This window comes from Barbus barbus (genome assembly GCF_936440315.1).
Source record: "Barbus barbus genome assembly, chromosome: 35".
In the NCBI taxonomy this organism is placed as follows: Eukaryota; Metazoa; Chordata; class Actinopteri; order Cypriniformes; family Cyprinidae; genus Barbus; species Barbus barbus.
In genome coordinates this window covers 12,252,340-12,268,159 of record NC_136763.1, presented here as the reverse complement: position 1 = coordinate 12,268,159, position 15,820 = coordinate 12,252,340, and the positions used below count along the sequence as shown (strand labels likewise).

Genomic DNA, 15,820 nt, shown 5'->3' with positions numbered 1-15,820 from the left:
GACTCATATTTTAGTCAGAAGCGATGGTTTAAATGTCTTGATGGATTTGTTTCTTACAAACACACACACTTAACAAGACATTAACTGATCAATTGGAATATTACTGATGTTTTTATCAGCTGTTTGGACTCTCACTCTGATGGCACCCATTCACTGCATAGGATCCATTGCTGAGTCTTTTCCCCCATTTGTTTCACAACTGTACCGAATCCAAAACGAGTGAGCGTGAATCAAGTCTTTGTGCAAACTTAAATTATTTTATTGGAAATGATTTGGACAAATACAAAGAGGCATGAAATATAAAAAATGTAAGCTAAAAAATTGCACTGAACTCAATTTTAATATAACATTTCATGCTCAAATTATGGTGTCAATAAATTGTGATATCAAAGTCGATATGTCCACAAACATTGTGGACACAATATAAAAAACATTGCAGTCTATTTATTGAGAATGTCCTTTTCTTCACATCAGACAAAAATACAAAGGTGTTGCATATCATCACTTGAAAAAACATGGAGGTACAAAAAAAAAAAAAAAGTAGCATGGCTTTGGTTTCAATGGTCCAATCATTCGTGTCAATAATACAAACCAACAGGACTTCAATACTCTTTGGTAAATTGGAGTGCATTTTAAAACTCAGTCCCTGTACAACAAAAGGTAAAAAAACAACAACTTGTGGTAAAAAGAAAAAACATTGGTAAAAACAAGTGATGAACCTTGCGCATACAGGTTACAACACTAAAACCAACTGAAATCCCCCCCCCCCACACATGGTCAACTGTGGTCCATTACGACTCTCTCCGAGCGCGTTTCTAGACGCCACCTGTTATCAGAGATGTGACGGTCAGGGCCGTGGCACCTGTTAGCACACTGCCTCCGCACCACAGAACAGCTGTCTGTCTGTTATGTTTGCATGTGTGTGTGTGTCATGCTGAGAGACATATCCTACATGTGAGCCCACCCCCAAACTGACAGCAGCTGTCCCTGGTTCAAGAGTCCTAGCTGAACAGCTATTATATTTAAACATTCATAACTCCTTCATTTGAAGTAATCTGGTTAGGAAAAAAGTCTGTGGCATTTGGAAATGTATCGACCGTGTTATGTTTAAGAAGTCCGCTGAAAATGTCATGTCATCCTTCTCTTGTCGCATATTGCGCGGATGTGGAGAGGAGAAGCGCACGGTCATTATTATCTCACAAGGCACCGTGTCCGATTTGTAAAAAAAAATGGCGTGTTTAGGCCGTGGAGGGACAGCAGCCGGCTGCACTGTGTTTCTGAAGCAAGGACATGCGGCTGAAGGTGCGAGAACAGGTGCTACACTGGTATTTCTTCACATCTGCGTGGGTCTGCAGGTGCGCGCGCAGGTTAGAACGGTCTGCGAAGGCACGGTTACAGTGTGGGCAAGAGAACGGACGTTCACCTGTGGGTAAAAGAGAGAGAGTTAAATGTATATGCTTTGTAATCAAATGTCCTTTCTAAAAGTAAATATCCTTGTTAAAAAAGCAATGCTAGTGCATTAGCTAACAGTCACATGGTAAACTGATTGAATCAACCACAAGTACACAAAATAAGTGGCTATTCAGCAAGGATGATAACAAGTGCTCCCCAGCATTCTTGATCAACTTCTCTGTGCTTATCTCTGCTCTCACACTAGTGATTGATAAGATTGTCCTATTGTGTCATTGTTAAGAAGATGTCAACACAATGAGTGATCAATGAAAAGCAATTCTATTGAGGGCAAACTCACGTGACTGAGTGAATCACTAAACTAACGCAATTGCATCAGTGGAATTATTGAGAAAAAAGATTTTAGAGATTTCCAAAGACAAATGAAAGACATTTACCTTAAAATTTATAAAAAAATAAATAAAGATTTAAGAGAAAAAATAAAATTTAAATTATTTAATGGACCCTTGAAATCCCAAAGCAAAAATAGAAGATACTTACTCTGCTACATGTTTAAAAATAAAATGAATTAATTAAAAACAAGGAAAATACATATTTTTAATTCAAAGCAAAATTGAAGATATTTGTCCAGCTACAATATATGTATAAAAATAATAATCATTGAATTAAATCTAGTAAAATTAAAGTAATTTACTCTGCTACATCTTAAAAATAAATAAAAAACATATCTTAAAATAAATTATATTTTGAAAGACTTGAAATTTCCAAAGCAAAATAGATTGTTTAGTCTGCTATATCTTTAAAAAGTAATAGATAAAATTTCAAACTTCCAAGATTTTTATGCAAATCAGTATGAACCAAATTTGGTGTTAATAACTGATGAAATAAGCCTTCAAATGAGAAAAGATTTTGTAAGTTAGTTGGTGTACCTGTATGTGTGCGAATGTGTCCTCTTAACAGCCAGGGTCGTGAGAATGCCTTTCCACAGGTGGGGCAGACGCATGGTAGTGTGTGTGAGCGAATGTGCATCTTCAAGGCACCCAGGCTGTTGTATTCTTTAGGACAGTGCTTGCAGAAGAAGGCCGGTCGAGTGGCTGGGACGGTGGCCTCGCTCTTGTCCTCTCTCTGTCCTGCTCTGTTCTTGCTGTTGCGCCTCGGCCTGCTGGTTTGTTGGGGGTGGTAGGTGTCTGAGGAATCTGGGCTCGGTGGGTCTGAGGTGCGTCCTTCATCTTCTTCCCCACTACTGCTGCAGCTGATGCTGGACGGGGAGCTGAGGTCCAGCGGGCCCTGGCTACTTGAAAGGGTGGATGGGGATGTGGTATCGTGTAGGGAGGGTAGCAGGCTGACATCCCAAACCAGTCCAGTGGTCAAGCAAGTTACTGGAAAGTCGCTGGTGACTGCTGGAAGTTCTGCTAGTGGGTATCTGTCTGGTCGAGTATCTGATGGGTGAGAGAGAACGACAGAAAAGGTTCCTAATCATGATTTTACAACCAGAAAAACTCGATTTAAAGGACCTGATAGTTTACAATATAAGTGATTGCCAATGAAAAGCATAAGGCAGAGTTGCAACAAAGTAAAAAGTGAAGTAGAAAAAAAAAGCGCGTGCATCTCACATGCAACCAGATCCAGTAAAGAAAAGGAGCTGTGTCTAAATCGAAATTCCACACACGAGAAATTATCCACAAGCTTACTTTTAAAATTATATATATAAATATTATATCGAAGCTTGATGAAAACTCTAACATGAATACAATTGTTATTATTTAGCCAATCTATGTGCAAGTTTTGTTAACTCTCTAAAAAGTTTTACGTTTAGATCGATTCGATTTTTTTTGTTTGTTTTAAAATAGACCAAAACTCACCGTTCAAACATTCCAACTCGCTGTAGTTTGGCCTCTTGCTGGTGAAATACTTTTTTACCAGGAAAGATCGAGGCATGCTGAACTCTTCAGTTTTAACAACCCAGTCCAGTTATTTTCAAGTGTAAAGTCTCGCTGAAACCGCTCCACTGTTAAATGAAGCGACCTCGCCAATCCGCAGTTCTCGTAACGTGGACACTGATCTGTACTACAATTAGTGAGTCTGTACTTATTTAAAATAGTCTGACAGACTGAGTGGGTATTTGGACCCGCCCAAAAGAACAGCCTACAGCCATCGATCGCTGTCGTCAGTGCTTCATTTAATCACCCAGCACTTGACTGCTGCCTAGGTGTGAATGTTCCTAAGAGCACTTCGCAGGTAATGCACAAATGAATCGTTTAATTCGTGCCTATTAAGATCATGCAAATTATTCATTCTGTATTCAGTGTTTACGTCATGCCTTCAAAACAATGTTTGTAAAAGCCAGATCATTGTTCATTTAAATTAAAGCTTTTGTGAAGGAACTGTTTGCCATTTCCAAAGTTTGCATAATGGATGATAATAGAATTAGCGCGTGCAGCACAAATCTACTTAATGTTTACTTAGTAGCAAAAAACATTTGGTTTGTACAGATGCATCGTTTAGTAATGAAAGTCGTTGAGTAATTAAGTTCACTGTCGTTCAGTTTTATTTCAAAGTCTATAATAAACTAAAATGTTTGTGTTCTGGATATGTTGCATAACCTAGTTTTGATATAGCTGACAAGTGCACAATGCACTTTTCAACAGATGTTAAAACGAGCCTGGAATGAATGAGTTTGGTGGGTGAAAGTACAGGTTTGATTAAGGCTCCACCTTGTGGTAAAAAAACATGGTTATTTTGCGATGTTCATAACGGGTTTTCTGTTTGATTATGCAGTCATAAGCTTTAAAAAAATTAAAATAATAATAGGCTATAATATAAAAATAAATATAATATAATTATATTAAGGATATTATTATAAATAATTAAAAATACATGAAATAATACTTAAAATGTAAAATAATACAAATAAATGTAAACATAAATACAGAAAATAATAAGTAAAGAAAACAATAAAAAATAAATTCAGGGTTATTATTATTATTATTTGTTTTATCAAATCATTCCTTGATTTATTTTCCGATGATAACGTTTATTTGTTTATAGACATATTTATTTATAATTTCTGCAGGGTTGGTCCTTCACTGTGTAGGCTATCACGTTTTTTAATGAAATAACTTTGTGTTCACAAAGTGCGAGGAACTAGACACAAAAAAATATTTTATTAGGTATTTGGAGGCTTATATACCTATCGAATTCTGTTTAAAATATTTTAACGTGACTTATTGAACTTATTAAATGTTTTAATATTTTTAGATAAATTTCGTGATAAAAATGTGTTTTCCTATTCACTTACTATCAACCACGTTTGCGTTTTAATTACATTAAAATAGTAATACTAATGTGTCCCTCATGTGTCCATTAATTTTGATCAAAACGTGTTTTATTTATAGCATTTAGAGGGAATTAGAGGCTTATTTTATAATTAATGAGGAAAAATGTTGTAAAATGTTACACTTTTAGCTTCAGTCACTGCTGACTTTGATTGCATCTTTTCCATCGTGACTAAATCTGCCCACCTAATGTTCTCTTTTTAGTTTTCCACTGAAGATAGCAAACCATATTGGTTTGGAACTACATAAAGGCAAATTTGAATTTCTAAGTGAATTATGCCTTTAAAAAAAACTCTCCTTCATACCCATACCTACTGTCATTGTGCAGTTTTCGAAATTTGTAACCCCGCCCCCTTCCTCCACAGCTGAACTGGAATCGGTTTTACTCACGGTCAACCAATGAGTTTTATAGTATACTGTAAAAAACTGTTCCCAGGTCTGTAATAGATGGAAAAACGCTTAATACGCCCCGTTACATTCTGGCTCCACCCCTCGGTTTGTGTACGAATCCTATTGGATTAGTGCTCAACTGTGGGCGGAGCTACATCATTGTTTTTTTTTATTTTTTATTATCAGCTGTTCGTTGGGTTGGGATCGGTGCTGTAATTTACAAGGAACAGTTTCTAAAAGCAAAAATAAACTAAAGAAAACAATATATATTCTGCACCTCTACCTCGGATTAAACAACCAAAGATTTATTTTTAGCGATTTAGACGTCGGAAAATCGGTTGCTCTGTAAAGAAGCAGGTAACGTTAGTATGTTTTACTAAAGCCTCTTTTTAGACTTTGTGAGAAAATGCGTATTTTCCTAAATCTGTTTTGTTTGTATATATGCATATATATAAATTTGTATAAATGAATATGTTATAACACTATATTTCATAATCGAAGCATATGACGCTGCTTCATTCATTGATAGTGATATGATAGTAACGTTATTTGTCATTTACATTTCTTTTACTGGACACTTTGTTTTAGTGTGTATTTGTATCCTATTGCACACACGGATAAATCAGTGACCCAATTGCCTTTCTAAATGATTCAAGCATTCAAGGAGAGGGAGCAAAAATAAATAAATAAATGCTACTAAATAAACTCTGCATAAAAACCATCGAAATTAAACCATTTCCACATAATGCAGATGCTGTGTTTTCAGAGAAAATATATGTATTGTTTTAATGGCACACCCCCCCCTAGCTGGGGAACGACAGATGGACGCCAACAATGGAGCTGGGGTCCAACAATGCACTCCCAAAACTCTGCTCATCCATCTTTGTGGCTTTATGAACAAATATCTCCAGATATAGGTTTTACTGTACATGGCAGTCACATTTTGAACATATCTTTAACTAAAGAAACATATATGTTTCTACTAAAAACACAGTGTAATCTGATGTTATGAATTTCTAAGTGTTCATTAAAAGAGGAAAAGCCATTGTGTAAATAAGGACGCTTGTTCCTTTTTAATGTATCACTACTTTATGGTGCCAGGCCTGAAAAAAATCAAATTTAAAAATGAAGCCTGACAGAAGCCTGGAAGACTGACCTCAATATGATATATGATCCTAAAATAGCTTTAAGCCTGATTATTATTCAAGTCTTGATTAGTGGGCATAATTCAAAACAGGAACTATATCGTAGTGTTTACATTTGTATTCACATTTCTCCTCTATCAAAGGTCTGGCTGAAGTTGTACTGCTGAGATCTGCTCATAACGTCTGTCAGAGGGAAGAATTGTGAGACCCGTGTTCCAGGCAATCAAGTTAACCTTCAGTTATTCAGTACTATCACACCTGATTTATAACAATGTTTCAACGGCTCACAAACCTGCTCTTTGGTAGCGTGAATGAAACAACTGAGGAACCAACTGTACCAAAACCAGGGTCACCAGAACTGGACGAGGAGGGGTGGCTCCTGGTCAATGCAGCTGGTGAGTACAGCATTACAAATATCAAAACCTTGGATAGACTGGCATATGAAATAATTGGCAGAAAAGTCTTATAAGAGAATATGAGAGTGTGGAGCTCATACTCAAGGAGGAAAAAAACTTCCATTTTATTCAGAGGCCGAAACTGAGCAAAATATGCACTTCTTTTTGTAGTTGCTGATATTTATATGACCAAAAAGTAAGATAAAGTTCTTATGATGTAACTCATTATGTCGCTTGTAATTACAATGTTAATTGAGAAATGTACAAATATACAATACAGTGTTGATTGAGAGATGTAAAAATAACCATTCCTCAAAAGTATGATTCATGGATTATCACATCTGTGTAATACAATGTTGTTTTGGACCCCACTGATTTCCGTTGTGTGAGCAAAACTTTCTTCAAAATATATTTGTTTGTCACAAATAATAGTTGTCTCAAAACAGAGGTGTAATTGTGTTTATTAAGTTACAGCTTTCCTTGGTATACTATATTTTTCTTTTCTGTAGATGGAGAGGCATCCCCTGAACCCAGTGAGGTGCAGTTCAAGTTAATAGGAAACCTGTCCAGCACTGAGAAATGTGCTGCCAGCTTGGTCAGTGATGCAAGGTAAAACCAATACATCTGCTCAGAGATCACAGTCAGTATCACTTTATTCCTGCTGTGAGCTTGTAACAACATTGACACTGACGGTCAGTATTGGATTGATTTGAACAAATGTTTTGCACTCTTTCTAAAGCATGGTCGAACCAGAAGTCCCTGTTGCTCGAGGCAGTAGTCGAGTATCTCAGCGGCTGGTCTCTCAGGCCGGGGGTCTGGTCAAGGTGTCACAGGTGGGCCGGATACAGCGGGCTCAGGCAAGGTCCAACCGCCACAATCTCAGCCGCAATTGCATTCAGCGGCAGAACCACATTCGTCAGCGTCTTCCTCAACACTACTCTCGCATACATCGCGTGATCCTCCATCAGCCTAGTTGGCGCAACTTTAGTCACTAAAATGCAGAAAGAGTCAACAAGCATGCAAGTGAACAACAAACATGCAAATATCTTGGTTCAAAATAAAAGCTTGATATAAACATGCTTGAACTTTTTTTAATATATATATATATATATTTACAATATAGTGTATAATAAATCCAGTGGCAGCTAAAATTTTGGTTCCAAATATATTGTTGGCCATTTGAAAGTACATGTGTGCTAGACTGTCATGCAGCAATAAAATGAAGTGAAGGAATTTTCAATTATCCTGTTTTCTTTCATTGTAACATAAAGCTAATATGAAAACTGTGCTAAATTATGCTTTGGTTTGATAGTCCATGTGAAATTAACGTATTGTGTTTAAAACAATTAGCAAAGGAATGCACAGATACGTGCACAGATAATTTCAGATACGTGTATTGTTATTATTACTATTATGCAATGCACTATAAAAACCACGAGGGGGAGCCTGGGTTCCCCTAGTGTGGTCTAGTCATCAGAGTAGTGTCAAATCTATAAGACATGACTGTCTTCCAGTGGTCTCACAGTAGTAAATGATAACTGCTTGTGGGGGTTTTGTCTATTGAATTTTTTTTAATAACATTATGAACTGGAGAAGATGCACATTTACAGTTTAACTTTTTATTTCAGCATTATCCACCTTATTTTGCAACACGGAAATAAGCCATTTTCTTGGAATTCTGATTCATTTGCTGCTATAAGGAAATAACTAAAAAATAATAATAAATGCAGCAAGCAGTAACACCAGTGTGTCTATGATTATGATAATTAATTAAAATAACATGATAACAAATACCAATTTGCAATATCAAGCAGCATAATGTTTTTTTTTTTTTTTGTACAGGTAAAATAACTGAATGCAAATGTATTTGATCTTTTTTTGTGTTTTCCACGTGCACGGAGTTTGTTGAATGTAACATTTTTTAAATTACCAAAGAAAGAATGCCATCATTTACTGACCCTCAAGTTTTTCCAAACCTGTATGAGTTTCTTTTTTCTGTTGAACACAAAATAAGATTGTGAAGAATGTTGGTAACCAAACAGTTGTTGGTAGCCATTGACTTCCATAGTATGGGAAAAAAATACTATGGGAGTCAATGGCTATACCAGCAACTGTTTGGTTACCAACATTCTTCAATGACAGAATTTTCATTTTTGGGTGAACTATCCCCTTAAGTTCTATCTCCCGTTTTCCTCAGTTGATTTTGAATTAGAGCAGAGAGAACATTTACAGTTCATCGGTTATTCTGTTCTGTTTCTTTGTTTCTCATTGAGGACATCATAGCCCTGCAGCATATAAACATCACATGCAGGTGCTGTCATGCGAACGGGTCATCTGAGTGCATCCAAGACATAATCAAACGTGTAGCAGACCAAGATGGTGTTGCAACAGTATACACAACCCACCTGATGTTGGACAATTGTTGCCATAAGTGTAAAACCAATTTGGCCATGTTATGTCAATAATCACACATTACTAAATGTTTCATAATGTTGATGTTGTACTAATAAAGTGCAATTCTTGTTCTAATAAGTGATGTAAAGGTCATCTTCACCAGCAATAAAAAATCTGTTAAAGGATCTCATAGGACATGCTACAAGCACATCAAGTCTGGTGAGCACCTTTAACACATTTTTATACTATCACCTGATCTGATGAGCAGCAAGATACATTTCAACTATGCCATGCGGCGTCCATAGTTATTTGAGAGAGGTTTTTTCTTTCTGTGAATGTTCCCTGCAGTTTTATCTGACACTGCCAGAAAGTTTGACATGACTTCAGTTGTCTTGTGTTAATTAACCCGTTTCTACAAATAAAGAGGCAGATTTCTGCTTAAATAGGTAGATTTAAAATAATGCATTTATTGGTGGAAAGGTGTGGTCTGTTAACTTGCATGCAGTGTTCTACATAACCACAGTCAGTTAGATATTATTTATGTCATATTTTAATACTTATCTTTATAGGGCAGAAGGGTAAGATGATTTCCAGGATGAGGAAAAGAGGTAAATCAGAAATTAAAATGAATGAACCTACACTGTAAAAATTTCTTTCAACTTGAAATTTTAAGTTACTCAATGTTAATTTAAGGGACAACTGGGATATTTTAGTTGACTAAACTAAAAAATTTAAGTCAGCGGGGTAACATTATTTTAAGTTGAAACAACTTTTTGAAACATTTTACATGCATATGGAAGTATGGATGGAGGCATTCACCTCTATCTCATATCTCCTTGCTGAACTGTAGTTGACTTCTTACCCTTTATAATGATTAATATTTTAACAAAGTATTTAACAATGAAAAGAACAAGTTACAAAACAAGTTCATCAAGTCAAAGAGTGCATATACACTCAGATATTTGAGCTCAGGTGCTTTCAACCAAAGTGCAGGAAAAACGTGCATACAAAAGCAAAAGGAACGATTCTTTAACTCCTCACTTTTCAAGACAACTCACTTTTTGGGGATCAAAATAGATCCACTGAGAAAGTTTTGTGGGGGGGGGGTTGTATTGGAAAAGTAGGAATCTTGTATATCTTAAATATCAATGCAAATGTATACAAATCAATACGATTAATGTATCAATGCATATCAATTGGTTACGCTTTTTGTAGGCCTACTGATTTCCTAGATCCTATACAGTGTCATGACATCACGCCTGGCTAGAAGATAACTGACTCCTGTGTTCATAAGGCGACTGCTGTCATTTAACACGCGCTGCGAGGAGCAAACACTCATTCCTCAGCATGGAGCCAAACGAGGAAAGACAGGGGTGCTACTTTATAGTAGTGAGGAGAAGCAAGAAGGGCATGTCTCGCGGGTCAGTTGGACGCGCGGATGCAGAGACAGCAGCAGGAGATCTCAGGAATGGTTTATGGAGGAGGCGGCAGTGCCAAGAGCAGCGGCACGGTGAAGAAGCAGGACACATACCCACTCACACGCCACCAAGCCCAGCTACTTCTGTTCGTTTCACCTGCTAGCAAACGACTGGAACTCGTGTGCAACGTCCAGCTCTTCAATGCAATCTGCGCTCTTGCTCAGGACGATATTGTAGTGGTCAAAAACAAGAAGGACTTTCAACCATGCCTGGTCAAAAGTCTGATTCAAATAGGCAAGAAAGACAAACCAGGGGTCTTGCAGATGCTGGGATTTGAGCTGGAATTAGTGGTGAGGAAAGGCATTCTGCTGGCAATTTTTTACATTTATTATAATTACATGTATAGTTGACTCTGGAACTTGACTATTTTATTCTTTTTTACTTAATGTTTGTATTAATATTATTTTATTTGAAAATAATAATATTTAACAATAAAACACTGTGTGTGTATTTAAATAATTTATTATTATATACACATCTATATATGGATTTTCTAGTATATTAGTATTAATATCAATATAGTTTATGTAACTTTACACAAGAAAGTTAATATTTTAATCAGTTTCTCATTTTTATATTTGTATGATTGTTATTATTTTACAGTCAATGAAATGTATTAACATATTTTATTATCATACATAAATTATTTTAAAATAAATAATATTAATATTAATTGTAAGCTAAAATGTATTTTTTATTTACATATAATTTTTATATAACATATAGAGGACATGTTTGTGTGTAGGTTTACTTTCTGAATCAACATGATATGACTGTGTACTGTTACATAATCTAAACATGCACTTTTGAACTGTGACATAAGTGTTGATCTCTTGATCACATTGAAAAAATATTTGAAATGCAAAGAAAATAGATAAAGGTGTGCAATTATCCACTTGCATCTCTTGATATGCTGTTGAATTTTTTCACAGGACACAAAACATGATATTTTTTCAAAGACGACTGTCCCTCTTCCCATCTTCAGCGCAGCTGACATTGTCCAAGTGGCTCCGTCGCATTTAAACACCAGGCAACCACTAAGACACAGCATTGATTTAGGTCAGTTAATCATCTTTTGAGCCCTTAAAACATATTTGAAGTCTCACGGGTATTGGATGAGGGTGTTATTGTAGAGATCCTATGACTAGAGACTATGGAAGAGATTGTTATCTTAAACTGGAAAAACGATGCAGTCAATCTCAAAGCTGAAACATTTCATAGCATCTAGCTTGCTTCATACCAAAATTTAATGGGGTCAGGTGATAATTTCTGCAATAATATTATTTACATGTTTTCCCTTTCCTTTTAGGTTTGAAAAGGAAAGCGGTGTCTCGCATCAATTCCATGCCAGCTCTCAACTCACGCAATGCAAAAAAAGGAAGTATCTTATTAAACACAGATGTGTCCAATTCCATTCAGGCCTTGTCCCATTCTTCCTTGGAGGTGGGATCTACGGCAGAGGTCATATCGTTGAATGGACTGACCGTGTATGGGGTGATCAGATGCATTGGAGTTCCAGAAGGAAAGAAAAATGGCTAGGCAGGACTTGAGCTGGTGGGCATCAGCATTTTTTTTCTCTCAGTATAAAGCATGTGCTGATTATGTGGTGTTTTGTGTTTGTAAGTAATAAAAATATCCCTCAAATCCTTTCAGGACAATGAGGCGACGACTTGTTCAGATGGGACATTTGGTACAAAGCGGTCTTTCACCTGCGAAGGAAACAAAACCTTGTTTGTGCCACTGACCAACTGCAAACCTGACAGCAGATTTCTGTTCATCCCGAATGAGATCCCAAAACCACTTGAACCTCCTTCAGGTGAGACCCTTCAGTCTGCTTTATTATTCCTCCACTTACAGAAAATTCTGAATGTTGCTGGCCTAAAGATGATGACCTTTTTCCTTCTCAGTCACATTCCTGGAAGATTTAAATGAAGATGTTCCCCCTGTTGCTGAGCAAGACGTTTTGTCCCATCTGATTGGCAGAATGAGGGGAATCCAAGGTTACTTCAACTCCTGCTATCTAGATGCCACTCTCTTTAGGTAAAGGTCTCAAGAAAGCCATGATACTTCATGTTTCATTCTGTTTCATACATGTTGATGCATTTTCTTTTTTTCCTCTGCTTTTACAGTCTCTTCACGTCATCCATAGCTTTCAACAGAATGTTTAGCAGATCAGCAGATAGCGAGGAAGGCATTTCACACATTTTAAGATGGGACATTGTGAACCGTTTACGCAGGTAAAGGCTCTTAATACATAAGAAAGCTAATGCACAGCTGGAGCTTGAGTAAACACGCTTCATATGGGTATGTGTGTTAATAGTCATCAGGGTACTCTCAGTTCACTTCATGTGACCAGAACAGGCTTTGTTCCAGCAGAGAGTGTGATGAAGTTTCGTAAACAGCTGGGCTGCAAATCTTTTGCAACAGAAGAGAAAGGTATTACTTATCCCATAGCGGCCATTTACTTGTTATTGCTGAGCTGCAGGTTTTAATCTGTGGCTTAGAGCTAATGTTACCCTGACCTCTAAAACATTTTTATTGCCATCAGATCCAGAGGAGTTCATCACCCTACTACTAAAGCATGTTTTACATATAGAGCCATTGCTCAAAATCAGGTTTGTTTCAGTTGCACTGATTATATTACATTACATTATATTACAATACACCAAATCAGCATATTAGAATGATTTCTAAAGGATCATTTGACACTGAAGACTGGAGTAATGGCTGCTGAAAATGGAGCTTTGTGGTCACAGAAATAAATAACATTTTAAAATATATTAAAAAAGAAAATTGCTATTTTAAAAAGTAATAATATTTCACAATATTGCAACAATAATGCAGCCTTGGTGAACATAAGAGACTTAAAAATAATGTTTCTGACCCAAAACTTTTGAACTGTGTGCATTCTGTGTAAACAAGCTTAAACTGATCTTAATACCTGCATGTGCTTTTTTAGGTCACGTGGAGACTTGGCTCAGGATGCCTATACACATCAGATCATTGTAGAGAAGAATCAGGTGTGAGCTGTGCCTTCGGTTCAACAGCTGCTTGAGATGTCCTTCATGTCAAGCGATCTGAAGTTTGAAGAGGTTTGTTAATTTCCTATAGTTTGCTGCAAATTAGATTATAATTTATTTTATTCTGCATACCCCCATAGTTTCCTACCTCATAGATAAATTGCAAAGATTAACCAAACCTTGTTTTATTTTAGATTCCATCTTGCCTTATAGTTCAGATGCCACGGTTTGGAAAGAAGTTCAGGATGTTCCCTAAAATCATTCCCTCAACAGAGCTGGACATCACAGACATCTTACATTGTTGTGAGTTTAACAAGCATACTTCTAAATGAAATCTGCTCCTGATAACATTTGTTTTGTGGATGCATATATTGGACAGTTTCAGATGCAATATCTTTCGTACTTCTCCTGTTTTCACTCTGCCAGCTCCCCGGGAATGTTTTCTGTGTGGTCATCTTGCTGAATATGAGTGTGTCCAGTGCCTGATGGACCATAAGCTCCAACCAGGCAAAATGAAGCAGTATTACAGCACCTGCAATACACAGGTAGTGCATCTAATACTAAAATCTTTTTTATGCACTTTGCATTTCTACGTTTCTGTGATACAATGCGTTTTTTTATCCATATGCCTTCACCCACAGTCAAACCCAAATATTTTTACTCTTTCTACAGGTTCACATTCACCCCTTCCGAAAGGAACACACTCCTCAGAAACTTACAGTTCCAGATCACCTTCCAGAAGATGCACCTGTTCAGAGAAACCAGATGCAACTGTTTGCAGTCCTCTGTATAGCCATTATGTATCTTTTGTTAAATTTGGGCCTAACCCACGCTCCTGGATCTTCTTTGACAGTATGGCCGAACGATGTGGTATGTAAAACGTTAAATCATATTTATGTAATCTATATATTTATGTCATTTGCACATGATCACTGAGGTTTCACAAACCTTTTTTTTTTTTTTTTTAAATCCCACCATTATTGATTCTATAACCAGATAAAATGCTGTTTATCACTAAAATGGGTGTTCCATTTCAGTTAATCCCTCACTATCTTATTATTATCCTTAGGTGAAGATAACAATGGCTAAAATGTTCCCGTGATCAGGTCCTGTCCTGAGGTTGGAGACTTCCTTTCACAATCTAAAGAGGAGATGTCCACAGCAGATGTGAGCCAGAGCAGTGAGGTGGTGCGCAGACTGCTGTGTGATTCATACATGTGTCTGTATCAGAGAACAGAGTGAGCAGAGACATTTCTGATATCTTCGGACTACTGTGTCCCTACTATATCGCTTGTCTGATTACATCAACAGAGCTGAAACATGAATTACTGTAGACTTATGTTTTGCTTAGAAGAACAGTTTGCTAAAGAACAGAATGTCTGTGACTTCTAATGGAAGTGTATTTATATGTAAAAGGGCTCCTAGATGTATCTTAAGATATTTTATCAGGTAGAGATATACATTTATACACAAGCAACAATGTAATTTATTTTGATTGTTTAGTATGTTCAGTATGATTTCTTTTGTAGTAAGTTCATTATGATTTTTGATTACATTATGTATTGTTTATTTGTACTGATTAGTATATTTTATTTGTATTGAAAAGTTGTAGGATGCTTATATTAGTATTCAAAATTATGCTGCACCAATTTCATTTGTCTGTCTTGATAAATCTTCATTTAATTCATAGTTGATTTCAGAGTTTCTTACTGCTCTTTCACTCTTTTGGTCATAATTGTATGTTATATTTGGTGTTTATGACTACAGTCTACGGAAACAAATAATCTAAAAAAAAAAAAACCTTGAAAATATTAGGAATTAATAAAATGGGGAGCTATGAGGTAGAAAAATAGGAGTATTACAGTGGGTTTAAATGTATTGTGAGGCCTGGTTGAAGAGAAGTATGGCGTTGATGCCCTCTAATGGAAACATCACAGCATTGACTCTTCAATAACGGATTTGACAAAGATTGGACATTATAAACTTTGAGGTCTGATTCTCAAACAATGGTTCTGTTAAATGGGTTCTTTTTAATGAATAAACAATCTGGTAAACAACTGAAACAAATTCTTTATACTATATTAAAATTAATTTAGTGTTTCTGAAACATAAACCAAGAAATATTATTTCACTGATTGACCGTATGAGTGTAGATATGCACACAGTAATAGGTTTATGTTTAAATAAAAGTAAATAAATAAAGATAAATGTACAGACTACAGTAGTTTGTTGTTAGGCAGTTATTTAGCAGAA

General features: G+C 36.3%; 4 protein-coding genes across 4 annotated transcripts; 3 read left to right on the top strand and 1 right to left on the bottom strand.

The window, feature by feature from the left end:
• Nucleotides 1-231: 231 nt before the first annotated feature.
• On the bottom strand, nt 232-3,655 carry LOC306855191 (protein snail homolog Sna-like). The gene is made up of 3 exons (XM_079393679.1): nt 3,273-3,655; nt 2,340-2,849; nt 232-1,423 (listed from the first exon to the last, which is right to left on the bottom strand). The coding sequence occupies exons 1-3, from the start codon at nt 3,346-3,348 to the stop codon at nt 1,239-1,241; spliced, it is 771 nt and encodes a 256-aa protein (XP_079249805.1). The 5' UTR covers nt 3,349-3,655; the 3' UTR covers nt 232-1,238.
• A 1,668-nt stretch (nt 3,656-5,323) lies between these two features.
• On the top strand, nt 5,324-7,747 carry LOC306855196 (uncharacterized protein). Its single transcript, XM_079393684.1, has 4 exons — nt 5,324-5,492; nt 6,424-6,675; nt 7,185-7,284; nt 7,415-7,747. The coding sequence occupies exons 2-4, from the start codon at nt 6,552-6,554 to the stop codon at nt 7,668-7,670; spliced, it is 480 nt and encodes a 159-aa protein (XP_079249810.1). The 5' UTR covers nt 5,324-5,492; nt 6,424-6,551; the 3' UTR covers nt 7,671-7,747.
• A 2,634-nt stretch (nt 7,748-10,381) lies between these two features.
• On the top strand, nt 10,382-12,784 carry LOC306855193 (uncharacterized protein). Its single transcript, XM_079393682.1, has 6 exons — nt 10,382-10,837; nt 11,480-11,606; nt 11,857-12,101; nt 12,201-12,363; nt 12,455-12,587; nt 12,677-12,784. The coding sequence occupies exons 1-3, from the start codon at nt 10,508-10,510 to the stop codon at nt 12,084-12,086; spliced, it is 687 nt and encodes a 228-aa protein (XP_079249808.1). The 5' UTR covers nt 10,382-10,507; the 3' UTR covers nt 12,087-12,101; nt 12,201-12,363; nt 12,455-12,587; nt 12,677-12,784.
• A 124-nt stretch (nt 12,785-12,908) lies between these two features.
• LOC306855195 (ubiquitin carboxyl-terminal hydrolase CYLD-like) lies at nt 12,909-15,253 on the top strand. The gene is made up of 7 exons (XM_079393683.1): nt 12,909-12,983; nt 13,096-13,162; nt 13,507-13,639; nt 13,762-13,870; nt 13,994-14,112; nt 14,240-14,437; nt 14,637-15,253. Exons 3-7 carry the CDS (start codon nt 13,604-13,606, stop codon nt 14,667-14,669), a joined length of 495 nt encoding a protein of 164 aa, XP_079249809.1. The 5' UTR covers nt 12,909-12,983; nt 13,096-13,162; nt 13,507-13,603; the 3' UTR covers nt 14,670-15,253.
• The last annotated feature ends 567 nt before the right edge of the window (nt 15,254-15,820 follow it).

What these genes read in the sequence shown, in the direction of transcription:
- LOC306855191 (XM_079393679.1), bottom strand. Translation starts at nt 3,348, where the DNA reads ATGCCTCGATCTTTCCTGGTAAAAAAGTATTTCACCAGCAAGAGGCCA. An exon ending in CGAGTTGGAATGTTTGAACG is followed by an intron (nt 2,850 to 3,272) that starts GTGAGTTTTGGT and finishes CTCACCCATCAG; the next exon opens with ATACTCGACCAGACAGATAC. An exon ending in ACACATTCGCACACATACAG is followed by an intron (nt 1,424 to 2,339) that starts GTACACCAACTA and finishes TTTTACCCACAG; the next exon opens with GTGAACGTCCGTTCTCTTGC.
- LOC306855196 (XM_079393684.1), top strand. Translation starts at nt 6,552, where the DNA reads ATGTTTCAACGGCTCACAAACCTGCTCTTTGGTAGCGTGAATGAAACA. An exon ending in GCTCCTGGTCAATGCAGCTG is followed by an intron (nt 6,676 to 7,184) that starts GTGAGTACAGCA and finishes TCTTTTCTGTAG; the next exon opens with ATGGAGAGGCATCCCCTGAA. An exon ending in AGCTTGGTCAGTGATGCAAG is followed by an intron (nt 7,285 to 7,414) that starts GTAAAACCAATA and finishes CTCTTTCTAAAG; the next exon opens with CATGGTCGAACCAGAAGTCC.
- LOC306855193 (XM_079393682.1), top strand. Translation starts at nt 10,508, where the DNA reads ATGCAGAGACAGCAGCAGGAGATCTCAGGAATGGTTTATGGAGGAGGC. An exon ending in GATTTGAGCTGGAATTAGTG is followed by an intron (nt 10,838 to 11,479) that starts GTGAGGAAAGGC and finishes ATTTTTTCACAG; the next exon opens with GACACAAAACATGATATTTT. An exon ending in AAGACACAGCATTGATTTAG is followed by an intron (nt 11,607 to 11,856) that starts GTCAGTTAATCA and finishes CTTTCCTTTTAG; the next exon opens with GTTTGAAAAGGAAAGCGGTG.
- LOC306855195 (XM_079393683.1), top strand. Translation starts at nt 13,604, where the DNA reads ATGTCCTTCATGTCAAGCGATCTGAAGTTTGAAGAG. An exon ending in ACAGCACCTGCAATACACAG is followed by an intron (nt 14,113 to 14,239) that starts GTAGTGCATCTA and finishes CTCTTTCTACAG; the next exon opens with GTTCACATTCACCCCTTCCG. An exon ending in CAGTATGGCCGAACGATGTG is followed by an intron (nt 14,438 to 14,636) that starts GTATGTAAAACG and finishes TATTATCCTTAG; the next exon opens with GTGAAGATAACAATGGCTAA.